Raw genomic sequence first — 17,136 nt, 5'->3', positions numbered from 1 at the left:
AACAATGTTTAATTAAGAAATCTTGTCTCTCAAATCGTTTTATTATTTCACTTTTTAAAGTTACAAATCTCACACTTAACTTTGTAAAAATGTTGTGATTTTGGCCCATGACATACAAAACCTTATAATATTGTTAGGGCATCTCTTATTCCATCTCTTAGGTGTATTTTAAGATGAGAAAACTTAATGTAAGTAAAAAGTTGATGTGGAGGGAGAGAGAAAACAAAGTGTGGAGTCAATAAATGTTTGGTACATTATTATCACAAGAAAAAAGTTTTGAAATTAAAACTACAACATGAAGTGAGAAAGTCGTAAACAGCTGTCCACAATTTTCTTTTGATTCATCACACACACACACACACACATATGGGTGCGTTTAGGTGATAACTAGTGTCAAGAAATGAACTAAGAATCAATCGTAGTCATCCACGTGTCCAAATTTAACGAATTAGATGTAATTGTAAAAAAATGACGCGGTGATATTTTTTGTAAATAACTTGAACTTTGGTGCAAGTAACATTTGTTAAAAGTGAAAGTAATGGGTGCAAGTGTGCCACAAATGTGCAAGTAAAATCACTTAAAAGTGCAACCATTTTCACTATGGGGTGTTTGGTTGGGAGGAATGAATTATGAAGGAAAGGAATTATAATTCAGTAGGAAAATAATAAGGTAGGAATAATGTAGGAATTCAAATTACATTATTTGGTAGGGAGGAATAGAATTATTGGGGTGAGAGGAAAAAAGTGATATAAAGACTAAAATGCTCTTGTGTAATAATAGTAATAGTAATAGTAATAGTAATAGTAATAGTAACAGGGCGTTTGGTTGGAGGGGGGGAATTATGTGGGAAAAGAATTGTAATTCCATGCAGGGCCGGATTTTAGGCTGTGCAAGCTGGGCTACCGCACAGGGCCCCCAACTTTAGAGGGGCCCCAAAGTTTAGAGGTCCAATGCTTAATTTTTACCTAGCTAGTTTCTAAATAAAAATTAAAAGTTTTCAATTAAATTTAAAAGGTTCTATGAAGAGATGGTAAAAATGTGTATTTGTTGTATTTTAACTTTAAGGTCAAAGGTTCGAAACTTACATGTATTAATTTTAAAAATTGTGATTTTGGTAGGGCCACATTTATTTACTAGAACAGGGCCACCAAAATTTAAAATACGGCCCTGATTCCATGGGAGTTGAATTACTGGGAATAAAGTGAGAATTTAAATTCCAGTGTTTGGTTGATAGGAATAGAATTACTAGGAATTTCAATTCCAATGTTTGGTATACATGGGAATTGAAAGGGAATAAGTAGTATGAAGTCAAAAATGTTCATTATTGTTGTTAGACATTAATTTTAGGTTAAAAAAGGAAGGGGTAATTTTGACTCATCACTATCTTTTTTTTCCCAGGAATTAAAATACTAGGGGGGGACATGGGATTTTAATTCCATGAAAATGGGGGAATTGCAATTCCATGGAATTGCAATTCCCTCCAACCAAACTACGGAATTTAATGGCCTTTGGAATTAGGTGGGAATTAAGTGGGAAGGGAATTTAAAATCCCTCCAACCAAACGCCCTGTAATAGTAATAGTAATAGTAATAGTAATAGTAATAGTAATAGTAACTAAGGATACTTTTGTCATTTCTTCTATTTTTCCTTTTCCCACAAGCATTGAATTGTAATTCATTGGGGGTACCCCATGAATTGCAATTCAACAAAATGAGGGAATTACAATTCCCCCAACCAAACAATGTAATTGAGGCCTTCATTGAATTACAATTCAATTACATTCAACCAAACGCCTTGTAAATAGTGCAAGTAATTTACCCAAACGCCCTGTAAATAGTGCAAGTAATTTACCATTTACACATTGATGCACCTAATGATAACGTCTTTCACATTAGTACACTTAATGATAACATTTAGTACAACTAATAATCACGTTAAATGCTCAGTGTACATTATTTGTTGCACTTTTAATACCTTTTACTTGCACTTAGGAGCACTTTATAAAACAGTTACTTGCACTTTTAATACAATTTACTTGGACTTCAAAGTTCAATTATTTACGAAAATGCGTCACCGCATTTTGTTTAAACAACGTTTTTTCCGTTAAATTTGGACACGTGAACGACTATAATTGGTTCTTAGTTCTCTCATGGGCACTTGGTTCATATATTTATTTATTTATTTATTTATTTATTTATTTATTTTTATTTATTTATTTAATACCTCCGATATGATTGTCATCCAATGAACGTTGTTGATTTTTTCATTTTGACATATTCATATTAGACTTTGTTCATCTTAGAATTAGCACCCTTTTCGATGTCAATGTCTATGACATTTATTTTCTCTTCTTCTCTTGTTTATTTGTTTAGGTGAGGTGGTTTTCAATCTCTACTACTTTAGCAAGGATTGCAAACTAACAATTCTACCAAATTGTAAAGGTGGGGCCTTTTACTCTCACTTTTTTTTTTTTTTTTTAAAGAAAATTGATAAATATTTTTATTAGTTTAATTATTTTGTTATAATATTTATATATATGATGTGAAATTGAGATTTTTTAAGGTAGATTTGAATTGCAAGAACGTACATAAAATAGTGAGTTTGAATTACATTATGAACTATTTTTCAATAATACTTTTACAATATCTAAACTTTGTAGACTTAATTTTTTTTTTAAAAAAGTACACTTATTTTACTACATATGATAATTAATGTGTTGTGATTTCATTGATTAATAAAATTGGGTAGGTTATGCCTGATTTATTTATTATTATTTTTTAGTAAAGGGTGGGCCATGCTTTTTATTCGTGTATTTTTCTTCGTCCAATAAAATTTGACCATTTAGTTAGAATTTATACTCTGATCTATAGAATACATCTACCATTTTACAAATCCGACCTTAATTTGCATAATTGAATATGGTATTTAAACAAACACTGAAAATAATATGATTTGAAGGGTGAAGTCATAGACTTTGACTGCAATCTTGTCTTTGTTTCAAGATTTAAACAATAATATTTTTCTATACATTTAATAGAGTTTATAGTTATAGATGAATTATTAAAGTATCATCATCAATGAAAATTTTTTGGGGGATTTTTTAGATGCCATATAAAATATTGGGTATGGGAAAAAGAAAAAAAATGAAATGTAAAAAGAAATAAAATAAAATTAAAGTTTATTATACACCAAATGCACACCTACTGCTTTTTTATGCAATGGATCTCTAAAAAAAAAAAAAAAAAACTGTATTTATAGGAGGTTAATTTTTCTCTTATCTCTCACCTTCACTTAAAAAAAATGTAAAAACTAAAAAAAATAAAAAAATCACTGATGTAAATGTTCTTCGTAGAGAAAAAAAAAATCATCAAATAATAATTAAATTCATAATTTTTTATACAATTCACCGAAGTACTTGGGTTGAATGGTATAAGGCTTTCTGGGCATTCACTATTGGAAATTATAGAATTTCCGACTACCTGAAAGTGATCTTAAATCAAATTGTTACTTGTTCCGACCACTTTTGGTATCCGAAAAATCTTTGTTGCTATTTTCGACAATTTTTTACTTTCGACTTGATTTAAGATCACTTTTAGGTGGTCATAAATTCAATAATTTTCAGCAGTGATCCATCAAGTGGTGTTAGATGATCAGGAAAGGAATTCCTTTGTCTAGAGGATTTCCTATGAGGTGCCAATGAGATTGGCACTTTGGTTTCTCCATCCTTATGATCAATATATATATATATATATATATATATATATATATATATATATATATATATATATATATATATATATATATGTGTGTGTGTGTGTGTGTGTGTGTGTGTTTTTTTTTTTTTTTATCAAAAAAAGTATTCAAATAGTTCGAACATGATTTTTATATAAAAAATCACGGATTTGATTTTGGCCAACACTCTATTGGTTAAGTTTTTCATATAAAATTTTCATGGTACAGATTGTCTTTCATATGTGATTTGATAACTATTACATAATTTTTCATGTACAATTTATCAATCTTAGTGTAATTTACAGTCTGCCTCTACTATATGACTTGTAAACTATTATACAAAAGTAAAATTACCCACATATTCAAATTATTATTCAAGAACATATTAAGAATTTATTTTGCTCACAAAATAAATATGTGTAATTTAACAATTAATAAGTAAAATTTGTGTAATTAGATCACAAATTATTTTAAGATGGGTGAAATTGATGATGCCCATACAAAGGTCCTACCTTCCCAAGTATCAACCACATCAATAATGTTTCAATATCATATCTATCATCAAACTCGTTTCATTGACTATATATATCTTCCTTATCACTGCATGAACTCCTCCACGTGCCCTCTCCCCCATCCCTCCTATCCCTTCTCTCCTTGTATCCTAAGAAATTGAAATAGAAAAAAAAAAGAAAAAAAAAAAAAGAGAAAAACTTTAGCGAGGTACTATGAATCCATAATCCAACTCAGCAATCTGAGAGCGACTTTCTTGCGTTTCTCCCTCTCTAATCTCTGCTGCCAACTTGTAATCTTCCATCAATCTCATAGGAATTGGAGATTTCACAGAAACCCAAAATGGGTAAATGCCGTATGGTCTTTTAAATAAGACACAGATACAGACAGAGACACGGAGGATTGAAGAACGGGAACCACCGCCAAGATTGGTACTTTCTTGTTCTTGAATTCTTTCCAACTCTCTGGGTTTTCTGGAAGGTGGGCGGGTCGGGTTAATCGTAGGGCACTCGAGCTTTTTATTTTCCGGGTAATTTGAATCTGGTTCTTTGATTTGAATGGATGTTTGCTTAGAAAGCTCTTGGATTAGTCTTTATCCGTGGGGATATTAGCAAGGGTTTGTCGGAGGTTTCGAAGTCCAGTGCTTTTTTTTTTTTTTTTTTTTTTTTCGTGCTTTTCAACTGAAGAATGACGAAATGTTGGAAGCAATTTAGGAATTGAAGGGAAAAATTGTAGCTTGGCTCTATCTGTTTGTGTTGAAGGGAAAACATATATTTTGCCGTATTTGGCAAAAAAGGTATGGCTTCTGATCAGAACTCAATACCCATTAATTTGTTAGCGGCGGATATGGGTAAAACGGTTCAGGAAGAATCGCACATTTCTCCGGCGGCCATTTCTGGAAATGGCAATCCAGGGGGGTTCATCCCCACCATTCAGTACTCAGACGCGGAATTTGTAGGGATGGGATTTAACAATGGTGTGGCTATGATGGCCGGGAGGGTCCCACAGCAGGTCATGCTCCCAACACAGATGGGTGGTGGGATTGGATCGGATCATGGGAGTGGTAGATCACAGAGTGCATCTGGGCATGGTACTGATGAAGGTGGGGAGGATTCGGTATCGTCGGGCAAGAAAGTGAAACTTTTGTGTAGTTTTGGGGGGAAAATATTGCCCAGGCCAAGTGATGGGGCACTGAGATATGTTGGAGGGCAAACTAGGATCATCAGTGTTAGGAGGGATGTGAGTTTTCCTGAAATGGTTGGGAAAATGATGGATATATATGGGCAAGATGTGGTGATTAAGTACCAGTTACCTGATGAAGATCTTGATGCGCTTGTGTCTGTGTCTTGTCCCGACGATCTTGATAACATGATGGATGAGTATGAAAAGTTGGGTGAGAAATTGAGTGATGGTTCAGCAAAATTGAGGGTGTTTTTGTTTTCACCGTCGGAAGTTGAAGCTGCTGTTGCCTTGCAGTATGGCACTGTGCCGGATAATGGACAGATGTATGTTGAGGCAGTGAATGGAATCCTAGAGGGAGGTGGTGGTGTAACCAAGTATACGAGTACCGCTAGTGCTTCTTCCACCCAGAACTCAGAAGCCAGTGGTGGTGATGCTGTTGATTTCTCTGGCCTTGGTCAAGGGGTGATCTCGAGACCACCTTCGAGTGAGACATTATCCGGCCCCGCTGCTGCTCAAGGAGCAGCTGCTTCGAGGGTGGTGGATCCAAATCCTGCAGTTTATGTCAATACTTCTTCTGCTGCTCCTTTGGGCATTCATGTTGCTGTGTCGGGCCCTCCCTCGAATCTAGCTGCTCCTTCTGAGCTTGAATATGAAAAATCGGTGCCTATTCCTGTACAGCAGCAGCAGCAGCAAATGGGGTTTGATTTGCAGCAACCAGGAATGACTTTTCCGGTGCATTCAACATATGTACCGGATCATCACCGGGAAGGCTTTAGCCGTGCAGATTATGCACAATTCCCTTCCCAGATTGGTTTTCCTCCACAGCTTAGGGCGAATGTCGGGCCAGTGTATGCCCAACAGCCCTTAACTGCTGGTACTACACTTCAGCAATTTGTTCCTGCTGTTCACATGACAATGTCGCCCTCTCATGTCAGTATGAATCCTAATCATCGGCTTACTCATCATCTCGTTCAGCCACAACAAGTTAGATTTGAACAATATCCTCCAGAAAACACACTGGGGGGGCAGAGGATTGTACAGCTTCCCGGGGACCAAGGATACGGGACGTATCAGCCTCAGCTCCAAGTATTGGGGGGAGGAGCGTATGGTTGGCATCAGATTCCTCACCCTCAGCAGGTAGCGTTTTCTGAAGGGGCAATGGCTCATCCTACGCCAAGTGGACAGGAGGCGATCCCAAGATTTGAGGGTTGTTATATGCGTCAAAAATCATTGCCTAAGGCTCATTCAGATACAGTAGCACAAGACCAAAGGGACAGCCCCATGAGCACCACACCTGGCTATAAATCAGCTTATGAAGGTGGCCCTTGGGTGGATGATAAGGGTAGGCATATGTGCATGGGTGTCACAACTGGAGCTTCTGAACACCATGGAGCTGCTGTTGGACCAAGGGTCATTGGTCATATGGATCATGAAGTGACTGGGGTCTCGCAGAATGTTCAGAATCCAGAGTGTCCAAAAATATCTCTCCCTCAGGGTGCAATAGGATTAACGAGTGGCATGCAATCTCATTATGCGCAGTTTATACCCACTGTTTCTCAATCGTGTCAAGTCGATTCTCCCGAGCAGCATCTGATTCCAATGCAGTACCATGTTAAAGAAGATGTCGGTGTTAACAAAGCAATTCCACACGGGATGCCTTTCCAGATGCCAGAATACCTCGTTCAGGAATCACCAGTTGTACTTCCTAAAGAAGATAATAAAGAATCTAGAACTGCAGTTGACCACATGAAGCAAGTTGAGAGTATAATGGAAAATCTTCAAATACACACAGCTGAGACTCATCCCAACAGTAAGCAGATTAAGCCAGGAGGCGATAATTATATGAAGGACAACATCTTGGAAAACAGAACTCAACGGGTTGGTTGGAATCAGGCATTTACAGATTCAAGTACTGCTCTCGATGCAAATCACATCAAACTGAACGAAATGCCACCCAGTTCATCAGCTGAAACTGTGTTCTTGCAAACTTTTCGGGCCCCAGAACTCTGTGCAGTATCACAGCCTTCTCCTTTGGAGAAAAAACCCGATTTTGATGTGCATTTGAAGCAAGGAGTTGGCCAATTTGTCCCTGACGAGATGTCCTTTGATAACCCTGCTTTCTCCAGTGCTGAATCAGCAAATCCAACACCTAATGTTCCAGTCTCTGACCTTCAACCGAAGCTTATTCCCGCTGGTATTGAAGTTCTCTCCCCAGATGGAAGTTCAACATCTATATCTCCATCTTCTATGTATGGAGCTGCACAGGAAACCTCACCTTCACTATTTAGCAACCAGGATCCTTGGAATATGCAGCGTGATAGTCACTTCCCTCCTCCTAAACCTAGCAAACATCGAGTAAAAAAGGAAACTTTGGGTGTCAAGGATCAGTCTGACCCTGCACTATCCAACAAAAGTGGGTATTGACTTTTATATTTTGTATTCTGATTTCCTTATATTTGTTTGATGCTTACTTGTTGCTTGGTTTTTCGCTTTTTTTTTGAAGGCTCGGAAGAGGAAATGATCAAGCAAGAACTTCAGGCTGTTGCTGAGGAGGTAGCTACTTCTGTTCTTCAGTCACCTGTGCCTTCTAATCCCGACTTTCCCATATTTGGTGGGAGCAAGTATGGATCTTTAAGTGAGCATAACAGCGAAGTTCAAAGTTCTGATGGAGAAACCTTGGACAGAAATAAATTCGAGGTCTTGTTCTGTCTCTAGCTGTTGCGTAAATGTGTCTTTGCCAGTATTTTGTATGTTGTCACCCATGTTTATTTGTTTACTGTCACTTGCGTATTTCTGATCTTGGTTGGTTAACACATGATGGTGTTCAGAAAGCAAAACCTAAGTTGCCGGAGAGGAGAGATTTTGGCTTTCCTGTGTCGGGTGACGTTGGTCGGTTACAGGTTCGAGTTAGTTTATGCTGTATGATATAATGATATATGGCTTCATTTTGTATGTTATACAACTTAACCGATAACCAATCTGTGTCTTTCTGCTACCTCTTCTTTGCGGGTAGATTATAAGAAACAGTGATCTTGAAGAGTTTCGAGAGTTGGGTTCAGGTACTTTTGGCACAGTTTATCATGGAAAGTGGAGAGGAACTGATGTTGCAATCAAAAGGATTAATGAAAGATGTTTTGCTGGAAAACCATCAGAAGAAAAACGTATGGTTGGTGTCTTTAATGTGCAATCGATGATTCCCTATCTTATATGATTTCAATATTTTTTGTTAATGTTAAAATTGTTAATGACTTTTGCTGGGTTGAATACCTTTAAAAAGAGGGATGATTTCTGGAACGAGGCGATCAAACTTGCGGACTTGCACCATCCAAATGTTGTTGCATTCTATGGTGTGGTGCTTGATGGGCCTGGTGGTTCTGTAGCAACTGTCACAGAGTTTATGGTTAATGGTTCTTTGAGAAATGTTCTGCAGAAAAATGAGAGGTAACGATCTTCTAGCGGTGGTCTGATATTCATATTGGAATTCCTTAGCTCTTATTCAATCTACTATCATTCAATAGTACATCTTCAGTTTCTTGTGCTTGATCGCTTTATGCAACTGCCTTTTCGTGGTTTAAATAGCTTCCTAATCTATTTTCAAGACACACACTCTGTTGGAGATTTATGTCTCTTCAACATAAAATCAAAATGACTAATGGTTTCGGGGGCAACCCCAATCAAGTTGGTTGTGGGCTGTTGGCTTGGTAACCACAAGGTTCCAAATTTGACTCTCAGTGGGAGTGGCTTATTGGCCTTCTTGGTTTAAAGCTTTAAGCTGGTCAGCTATGGGCAACCTAGGCTGGTTAACCTCATTATGGTCCTTTGCCAACTAGGGTCACAATGTAGGCACACCCTTAAGTAGTGGCTGTGAGTTTCCTTCCACATTGTTTTGGAGATTTATGTCTCTTTGACATAAAATCAAAATGACTAATGGTTTTGGAGGCAACCCCAATCAAGTTGGTTGGGCTGTTGGCTTGGTAACCACAAGGTTCCAAATTCGACTCTCAGTGGGAGTGGCTTATTAGCCTTCTTGGTTTAAGTCGATCAGCTATGGGCAACCTAGGCTGGTTTACCTCATTATGGTCCTTTGCCAATTAAGGTCACAATGTGGGCACTCTCTCAAGTAGTGGCTGTGGGTTTCCTTCCACACTCTGTTGGAGAGTTATGTCTCTTTGACATAAAATCAAAATGACTAATGGTTTCGGGGGCAACCCCAATCAAGTTGGTTGGGCTTTTGGCTTGGTAACCACAAGGTTCCAAATTTGACTCTCAGTGGGAGTGGCTTATTGGCCTTCTTGGTTTAAGGCTTTAAGCTGGTCAGCTATGGGCAACCTAGGCTGGTTAACCTCATTATGGTCCTTTGTCAACTAGGGTCACAATGTAGGCACACCCTCAAGTAGTGGCTGTGAGTTTCCTTCCACACTGTTTTGGAGATTTATGTCTCTTTGACATAAAATCAAAATGACTAATGGTTTCGGAGGCAACCCCAATCAAGTTGGTTGGGCTGTTGGCTTGGTAACCACAAGGTTCCAAATTCGACTCTCAGTGGGAGTGGCTTATTAGCCTTCTTGGTTTAAGTTGGTCAGCTATGGCAACCTAGGCTAGTTTACCTCATTATGGTCCTTTGCCAATTAAGGTCACAATGTGGGCACACCCTCAAGTAGTGGCTGTGGGTTTCCTTCTACACTCTGTTGGAGAGTTATGTCTCTTTGACATAAAATCAAAATGACTAATGGTTTCGGGGGCAACCCCAATCAAGTTGGTTGGGTTGTTAGCTTGGTAATCACAAGGTTCCAATTTCGACTCTCAGTGGGAGTGGCTTACTGACCTTCTTGATTTAAGCCGGTCAGCTATGGACAACCTAGGCTGGTTTACCTCATTATGGTCCTTTGCCAACTAGGGTCATAATGTGGAGTTTACTCAGTGCAAACCCTCAAGTAGTGGTTGTGGGTTTCCCTCGTCACTCCCAAAAAAATGACGAATGGTTTATATTCTAAAACCAATTGGTTTAGGCCTTTACTGAGTCAGGACACCTGAAGTAAAGACATGTTCTGCGTATTAACTTTAAGAATTTGACATCATATGTTCTTTGTCTTTCTTAAAAACTGCGATGGAAATTGAGCAATATGTCAACATGTTGGCAGGAGCCTTGATAAGTGGAAGCGTCTTTTGATAACAATGGATGTAGCATTTGGAATGGAGTACTTGCATGGGAGGAATATAGTACACTTTGACCTGAAAAGTGATAATCTATTGGTTAATCTCCGTGATCCACACCGTCCAATTTGCAAGGTTAGTGACTTCTCTAATCCCTTTTAATTCGTACCAGAACAAGTACTGTGTGGTGTTTTGCCTCCATCTTCCACCAAAACTTCATAAATCATAATTACAAATTCATAAATGGAAGAAACTATATTCATATTAATGCAAAAGGAAGACCGAGTTTATGCATCTACCATTCACCATCCTTTCTCAATAATGGCATGCATGTTATATACTTGTGTAATATAAAAATTTCGGAGCTACTCTTTTCTTGCCCTGATATGGGAAGCAATCTTATATTATAAGCTGTCTATAATAGAATTTCTTGAATTCTTTTTCCTTCAATGAACTCTCTGTTATTACATTGGTATATATTAGGCTATATTAACAATGTAATTTCTATCTTAATATTTCAAGTCTTCATGTATATATAAGGGTTTGTTTCTTTTTTTTTTTCTTTTTTTTTTTTTTACTGTTCGAGAGTGGAATTTTAACACTCAAAGTATGAGTATGCAATTCAAAATATGATCTTGAATCCCAAGCCTTATGTGAAATATCTCCAGCATTGCACTTGCCATTTACGCATTCTACTTCAGCTCTTGTTTGGTAGAACTTATAGTTTATTTTAAGTTACAATTTACAAATAAGCTATATAAGCTCCATTTGGTAAAACATGAGGAGCTTAAAATAATAGTTTATTTTGAAATGCTACCCGGCTTTTTAACTTTTTTTCCCTTTTCATCTTTATTAATTTACAAAAATGACATCATCTACCCTTCATTAATCAAAATCCTAATATCTTAGTTTATCCTTTTATGTGTTTTTACACTTATCAACTAATTCAACAATTAATTTTACCAAACACTTTAATTTCAATTAATTAGCTTATTAGTTACTAGCTTTTCAGCTTTCAACTAGACGTGCCAAACATAGCCTTCTTCTTCTACCCCCACGCTTACTTTTTTTTTTTTTTTTGAAAATGAATGCTAAGGTCCACGCTTACATTTTGTCATTATGCTAAGGTTGGTGATTTGGGACTCTCCAAGGTGAAATGTCAGACGCTAATCTCAGGTGGCGTGCGAGGAACTCTTCCTTGGATGGCACCGGAGCTCCTTAATGGCGGTAGTAACCTTGTCTCCGAGAAGGTAATTCGTCATCTCTACCTCAAGTCATAGCTTTCCAAAATTACAGGGTCAGTGCTATTTGCTCGTCTGAACGTTAATAAACAAACATACCGTTGTGCTCTTAGGTTGACGTGTTCTCCTTTGGAATAGTAATGTGGGAACTTTTAACTGGAGAAGAACCATACACAGACTTGCATTATGGTGCCATAATTGGTAATGTTCATACGCTATCGTTTTGGGTCAGTTAACTTCGGCTTACAGGTCACGCTACTTGAAATACTGACACTGGACACAATGGCAGGTGGTATTGTTAGCAACACATTGAGGCCACCCGTTCCAGAATCATGCGACCCTGATTGGCGATCGCTTATGGAAAGATGCTGGTCAGCGGAGCCATCAGAGAGGCCGAACTTCACTGAGATTGCAAATGAATTGCGGGCTATAGCGTCTAAGCTTCGCTCGAAAGGACCAAACCAGCAACCTCTCCCCACTGCACATTCCCAAGCTAAGAGTTAAAACATTATACTCAGCTATTGTTTGGTCTTTTTGTTTGAAAGCTGAATAGAACATTTATTGAATCTAAAATATGTAATTGGATCCTAATTTTTTGTTTTTTTAGTGTAATGAAAATTAGGATGTTCTTTAATCAACTTCCCAATATGTTGTGTATGTCTTTTTTCCTCTCTTCTACCTTCAGTGTTTCTCAGTTTGTGAATCAGCTCTCATTCACAGCAAAAATCAGATTTTTGATAAGGGTAATTAAAAATTATGGCCTAATTGGTAACATAATTAGCTTATCAGCTAATTTTAGTTTATTTGATCACTATTAGTTTTTTTGACTTGGTTAAATAATATGAGTATTTAATTAATTAGTTTTTTTTAACAGCTTATTGTTTCAAAACGTTAAAATTTAAAAAGCTGTTCAATGTAGTTTTTTCGATCAGTTCTTTGAGAAAGTCATTTCATATGTAATCAATTATCAACTAACAGTTAATTTACCAAATATTTTTTACAATTATCAATTAGTCAAACACACTAACTCAATCAGCTAACAGTTATTTACACTGTAAAATGAAATTGGATATAAGTTCAAGAGAGAAAAGTTTAATCAAATAAGGGTTTTTTTGGGTGATGAGGAACCTATAGCCAAATAATGGTTTTTTTGGGTGATGAGGAACTTATAGCCACTGTCTAAAAATGTGCATTAGGTAAATCTCATCTTATGAGCCTAGTTGGTAAAAGATCAGAACGAGATAAATCAACTTAGCTTTTTCATAACGAATTGGCTCAAACCAAGAATGTCAATAAATTGCTCTTAAAAGTCGAACTCGAACTTGTAACTATGTGGTTACTAAGTCAATAGTCTGACCAACTTGGTTAGGATTGCCCTGAATAATGGAAAATTGATAACCTTGTGTATGGTGTGGCCATTAATGGAGACAAGTATCACTGCTATTCAGTCACTGATCCATCTTGAATGTCTCCAGCAACAGATAACTCTTGTAAACAACAGAATCCAATCACCAATAATCCATACAAGAACAAGCACCATCCTTGAAGTGATGGAAACGGTTTGTGTCTCTTACAAAAATTTCTCTGCCTTCAAAGCTTGAAGTGAATTTCATGAAGGAATGGCAGTCACCACAGATTCTAAGATTCTTTATGACTCTGAGAGGAGACCCTCTGCTGGTGTTCAAGATTCCAAGAACTACTGCCAATTTCTCACTGTGCCCACACAAAATGTGTTCCTTCTCTTCTTGTTCTTCCACATCTTGAAGCACAAAATCAGTGTTGGGCAAAACACCAGACTTCTTCATTTCCAAGCTCAGATTGGCTAACTTTATCATGATTTGGGTCATCTGGGGATGTGATTTGTCTCCTGCTAAAAGCATATGCACTTGGTTCTTAAGTTCAATCCAACTGCACCCAGGATTCTTCCTTAAACCCATATGTTTCATCGTATCCCGGATTCTATCCACTTCGTTCCATCTCCGATTAGAAGCGTAAATATTGGACAAGAGAATGTAGTTCCCAGGATTTGTTGGTTCGAGTTGGAACAGTTTATTAGCAGCCACCTCACCCAAACTCATATTGTGATGGATTTTACAAGAACTCAATAATGCTCCCCAGACACAAGCATCTGGTTCGAATGGCATTTTCTTGACAAGGGAGTAAGCTTCTTCGAGCTTTCCTGCTCGACCAAGAAGGCTCACCATACAAGCGTAATGCTCTAGTCTGGCTTTGATTTTGTGATCCTTAGACATAATGTCAAAGTAATGTTGCCCTTCGTCGCTAAGGCCAACTTGGCTACACGCGGATAAAATGCTAGTGAAACTAATCGCATCAGGTTTCTGTCCACTGCTTTGCATCAGATGGAGGATCTCGATGGCTTCTGTAGCCTTCCCGTGCATTGCATATCCACCGATTAGGGCATTCCAAGAAACCAGATTGCGGGTAGGCATCCTGTCGAAAGTAAGGCGAGATAGATCAACCCTTCCACAATTAGCATACATATCAACTAACGCACTCGCTACATAGACATCGTCTGCAAATCCCCGTTTAAGGGAGAAGCAATGCGCTGCTTTGCCATGCATCAATGCTGCTATGTTGCCACAAGCCGGGAGCAAGCAGGGGATAGTTACACAGTTTGGTTCCATTCCAACTCTCTGCATTTCTCTGAAAAGCTCTAAAGCCTCGACATCTTTACCGTGTTGTGAGCAAGAAGCAATCATGGAAGTCCACGAAACGACATTTAATTCCATTCCCTCATCCCTACACTGCTTAAAAACGTTGAAAGCATCATCCACGAGGCCATTCCGGGAAAGCCCTGTAACCATGGCGTTGCAAGTGCCCACGTCCTTTTGATCTATTTCCTCGAACACCTTTGACATCTCGAGTGCACGACTACACTTCCCGTACATGTCTATAAGAGAACTGATTATACATATATCTGATTTGAAACCCATCTTGATCACACAACCATGTACTTGAATGCCCATGCTAAGATCACCCAAGTCACCAATAGCTGGAAGAACACTAGAAATGCTAGTTCCATCGGCCATGAAACCTCTAGAATGCATCTCCTGAAACACTGAAACTGCTTCCAAGAAACGCCCGCTCTGATTAAACCCCGCAATCACACCATTCCATGAAACTGAATTCCGCTCAATCCCCAATCGCTCCGCCTCGCTAAACACTTTACCAGCGTTAACCACGTCCCCGTTTTTGGCATAACCTGCTGCCAAAGCACTCCAAGAAACCACATCCGGGCTGGGCATTGTGTCGAATACTTTATGCGCATCTTTCAAGTTGTTGCACTTCACATACATATGAACAAGAGAGGACTGGACGAAAGAATCCAATGCAAGCCCAGAAGCTAAAACATAGCCATGGACTTGTTTCCCAGCATTCCGCGCAGATAGCCCCGCACAGGCCCTGATGACACTGGGAAGAATATGGGCATCAGGAACAAGGCGTTGAGCCAACAACCTGGAAAATACCTTCAGCGTTTGATCGAAAAGACTGGATTTTGAAGAAGCGTAGATGAGGGGAGTGAAAGAGAAGATGTCAGGTTCAGAAAGGGAGTGAAGGAGGAGATTTGCGTCGTGAAAGCTGTGGTGGTGGGCGTAGAGTGAGAGGAGCTTGTTGGCAACATGGGTGTCGCCGGAAAAACCAGTCTTGACGATGCGGGCATGGGATTGTTGTGCTCCGATGAGGGTGGCTCCGGGTGTGATGAGGCTGAGAATGTTGTCCTGAGATCTCCCAACCAAATTCAGAGCTTGAATTTGAGCATTCCTTGCCCTCATGGCTCATGCTCCACATATAAACATACGCTTGCTGCTTTTCAAATTTCACACCGTGCTTACTAATACGATGATATTCGTAGTTACTTTGGTCTCTAAGTTGTAAAAGTATATTTTTGTTTTTATTAATAGTGAGGATTATTAGTGAAATGACAGCTTTAATTAGGGAAGGCAATGTGTCCCCTTTTTATTGGGACGGAGAAAAATTTCGAAGATTGAGGACGGGAATGGGGACGAGGACGGAGAGTTTTTGAAATTCTCCGGCGAGAACGGGGACAGAGATACCCCTCCCCACTCCGTCCCTGATTAATTATTATAATTAAAAAGAATATATATATATATATATATATATATATATATATATATATATATATATATATATATATATATATATATATATATATATATATGTTAATTTTTTAAAATTACAAGTTTAGTTTTTAAAATTAAAAATTATACTCCGTAATAATTTTGACTAAGAATTGATCGGGGACGGAGAATTTTCGTTCCCGCCTAATTCTCTGCGGGGGCGGAGATGTGGACTACTTTCAATTTCCCGTTGAGGATGGGGACGGGAACGGGGACGGGATCGAAGTTTCGGGGACGGGGACGGGATCGAAGTTTCGGGGACGGGGACGGGGATGGGGAGTATACTCCCTGCCCCCGCCCCCGCCACCGCCACACTCCCCGTTGCCATCCCTAGTTTTAATTCACCTATTTAACTTTTATTAATTTTTTATTATTATTTTAGTGTTACAAATAAAAAAAAAAATGCTAGTAACCCCTCTATTTAAGACATGTTAAAATTTAAAAGTTTTAAAAGTATTTTCATAATTTTCAACTTAAGATCACAATTTAAACATGAATAAATGATTTAAATCTTAAGATCAATGCCAATTTACAATTCCCCTCTTCATCCTATCTTAATTTGAGGAAGAGAAATACAAATTGGAATCAATCTTAGAACTGAAATCCTACTTAAGTTCAAATTAGAATCTTAATTTGAAAAAGACAAAAATATCCTTAACAATTTTTTATTTCGACATGTCTTACGCAAAGGGTTCGGTATAATGAATTTTGATACTACAACAATAATCGTGAATGAAAATTAGTACTAAAACAATTATTATCCATAAAAATTATGGAGTAATAAAAATTAGAGAGAATTTAAATTTTGGTGATATGACTATAGGGACTTTGTTAATTTCAACACCTTATTTTTAAAAGTGTCAATTTTGTATCTTGACTATGCAATTTTTATCAATTTTGGTCACTCCGGTCAAATTATCGGCCAAATTTCGCCAGAAAATTTTTACCGTTAAAATAATAAGGGTATTTTAGTCATTTCACATCTCTTCCTTCTTCTCCAGCGAATTCTTTTTTTTCCGGCGAATTTTGGTCACTCCAGTCGCACGCGATCCGATCACGCAGAATATTAGCTTGGCGTTGGTCAAATTGAATTACTGTTGGCCCATCTCCATCTCCGCCTACGAGGATACTACCAAGACCTCGTCATCGGTTCAGCA

General features: G+C 38.0%; 2 protein-coding genes across 3 annotated transcripts; one reads left to right on the top strand and one right to left on the bottom strand.

Annotated features, from left to right (window-relative positions):
- The first annotated feature begins 4,343 nt into the window (after positions 1 to 4,343).
- Positions 4,344 to 12,492, top strand: LOC109176835. 2 transcript variants are annotated; one of them, XM_019326235.1, is made up of 9 exons: positions 4,344 to 7,837; positions 7,928 to 8,121; positions 8,253 to 8,324; positions 8,438 to 8,590; positions 8,702 to 8,865; positions 10,566 to 10,713; positions 11,706 to 11,828; positions 11,933 to 12,020; positions 12,109 to 12,492. In XM_019326235.1, exons 1-9 carry the CDS (start codon positions 5,041 to 5,043, stop codon positions 12,321 to 12,323), a joined length of 3,954 nt encoding a protein of 1,317 aa, XP_019181780.1. In that variant the 5' UTR covers positions 4,344 to 5,040; the 3' UTR covers positions 12,324 to 12,492. The 2 variants fall into 2 exon arrangements, with proteins under 2 accessions (XP_019181780.1, XP_019181783.1); XM_019326238.1 differs by lacking the exons at positions 10,566 to 10,713; positions 11,706 to 11,828; positions 11,933 to 12,020; positions 12,109 to 12,492 and having other exon boundaries at positions 8,438 to 8,585; positions 8,702 to 8,812.
- A 565-nt stretch (positions 12,493 to 13,057) lies between these two features.
- On the bottom strand, positions 13,058 to 15,654 carry LOC109176828 (pentatricopeptide repeat-containing protein At1g20230). The gene has a single exon (XM_019326231.1). It carries the CDS (start codon positions 15,611 to 15,613, stop codon positions 13,328 to 13,330), a length of 2,286 nt encoding a protein of 761 aa, XP_019181776.1. The 5' UTR covers positions 15,614 to 15,654; the 3' UTR covers positions 13,058 to 13,327.
- Between the last annotated feature and the right edge of the window lie 1,482 nt (positions 15,655 to 17,136).

This window comes from Ipomoea nil, unplaced genomic scaffold, assembly GCF_001879475.1.
Source record: "Ipomoea nil cultivar Tokyo-kokei standard unplaced genomic scaffold, Asagao_1.1 scaffold0176, whole genome shotgun sequence".
NCBI classification, from domain to species: Eukaryota; Viridiplantae; Streptophyta; class Magnoliopsida; order Solanales; family Convolvulaceae; genus Ipomoea; species Ipomoea nil.
The sequence above is the reverse complement of the archived record's forward strand: the minus strand, read 5'-3'. Positions and strand labels throughout refer to the sequence as shown.

Coding starts and splice junctions, on each gene's coding strand:
- LOC109176835 (XM_019326235.1), top strand. CDS start 5,041: ATGGCTTCTGATCAGAACTCAATACCCATTAATTTGTTAGCGGCGGAT. Junction 10,714..11,705: donor CACACCGTCCAATTTGCAAG/GTTAGTGACTTC, acceptor CATTATGCTAAG/GTTGGTGATTTGGGACTCTC. Junction 12,021..12,108: donor GCATTATGGTGCCATAATTG/GTAATGTTCATA, acceptor ACACAATGGCAG/GTGGTATTGTTAGCAACACA.
- LOC109176828 (XM_019326231.1), bottom strand. CDS start 15,613: ATGAGGGCAAGGAATGCTCAAATTCAAGCTCTGAATTTGGTTGGGAGA.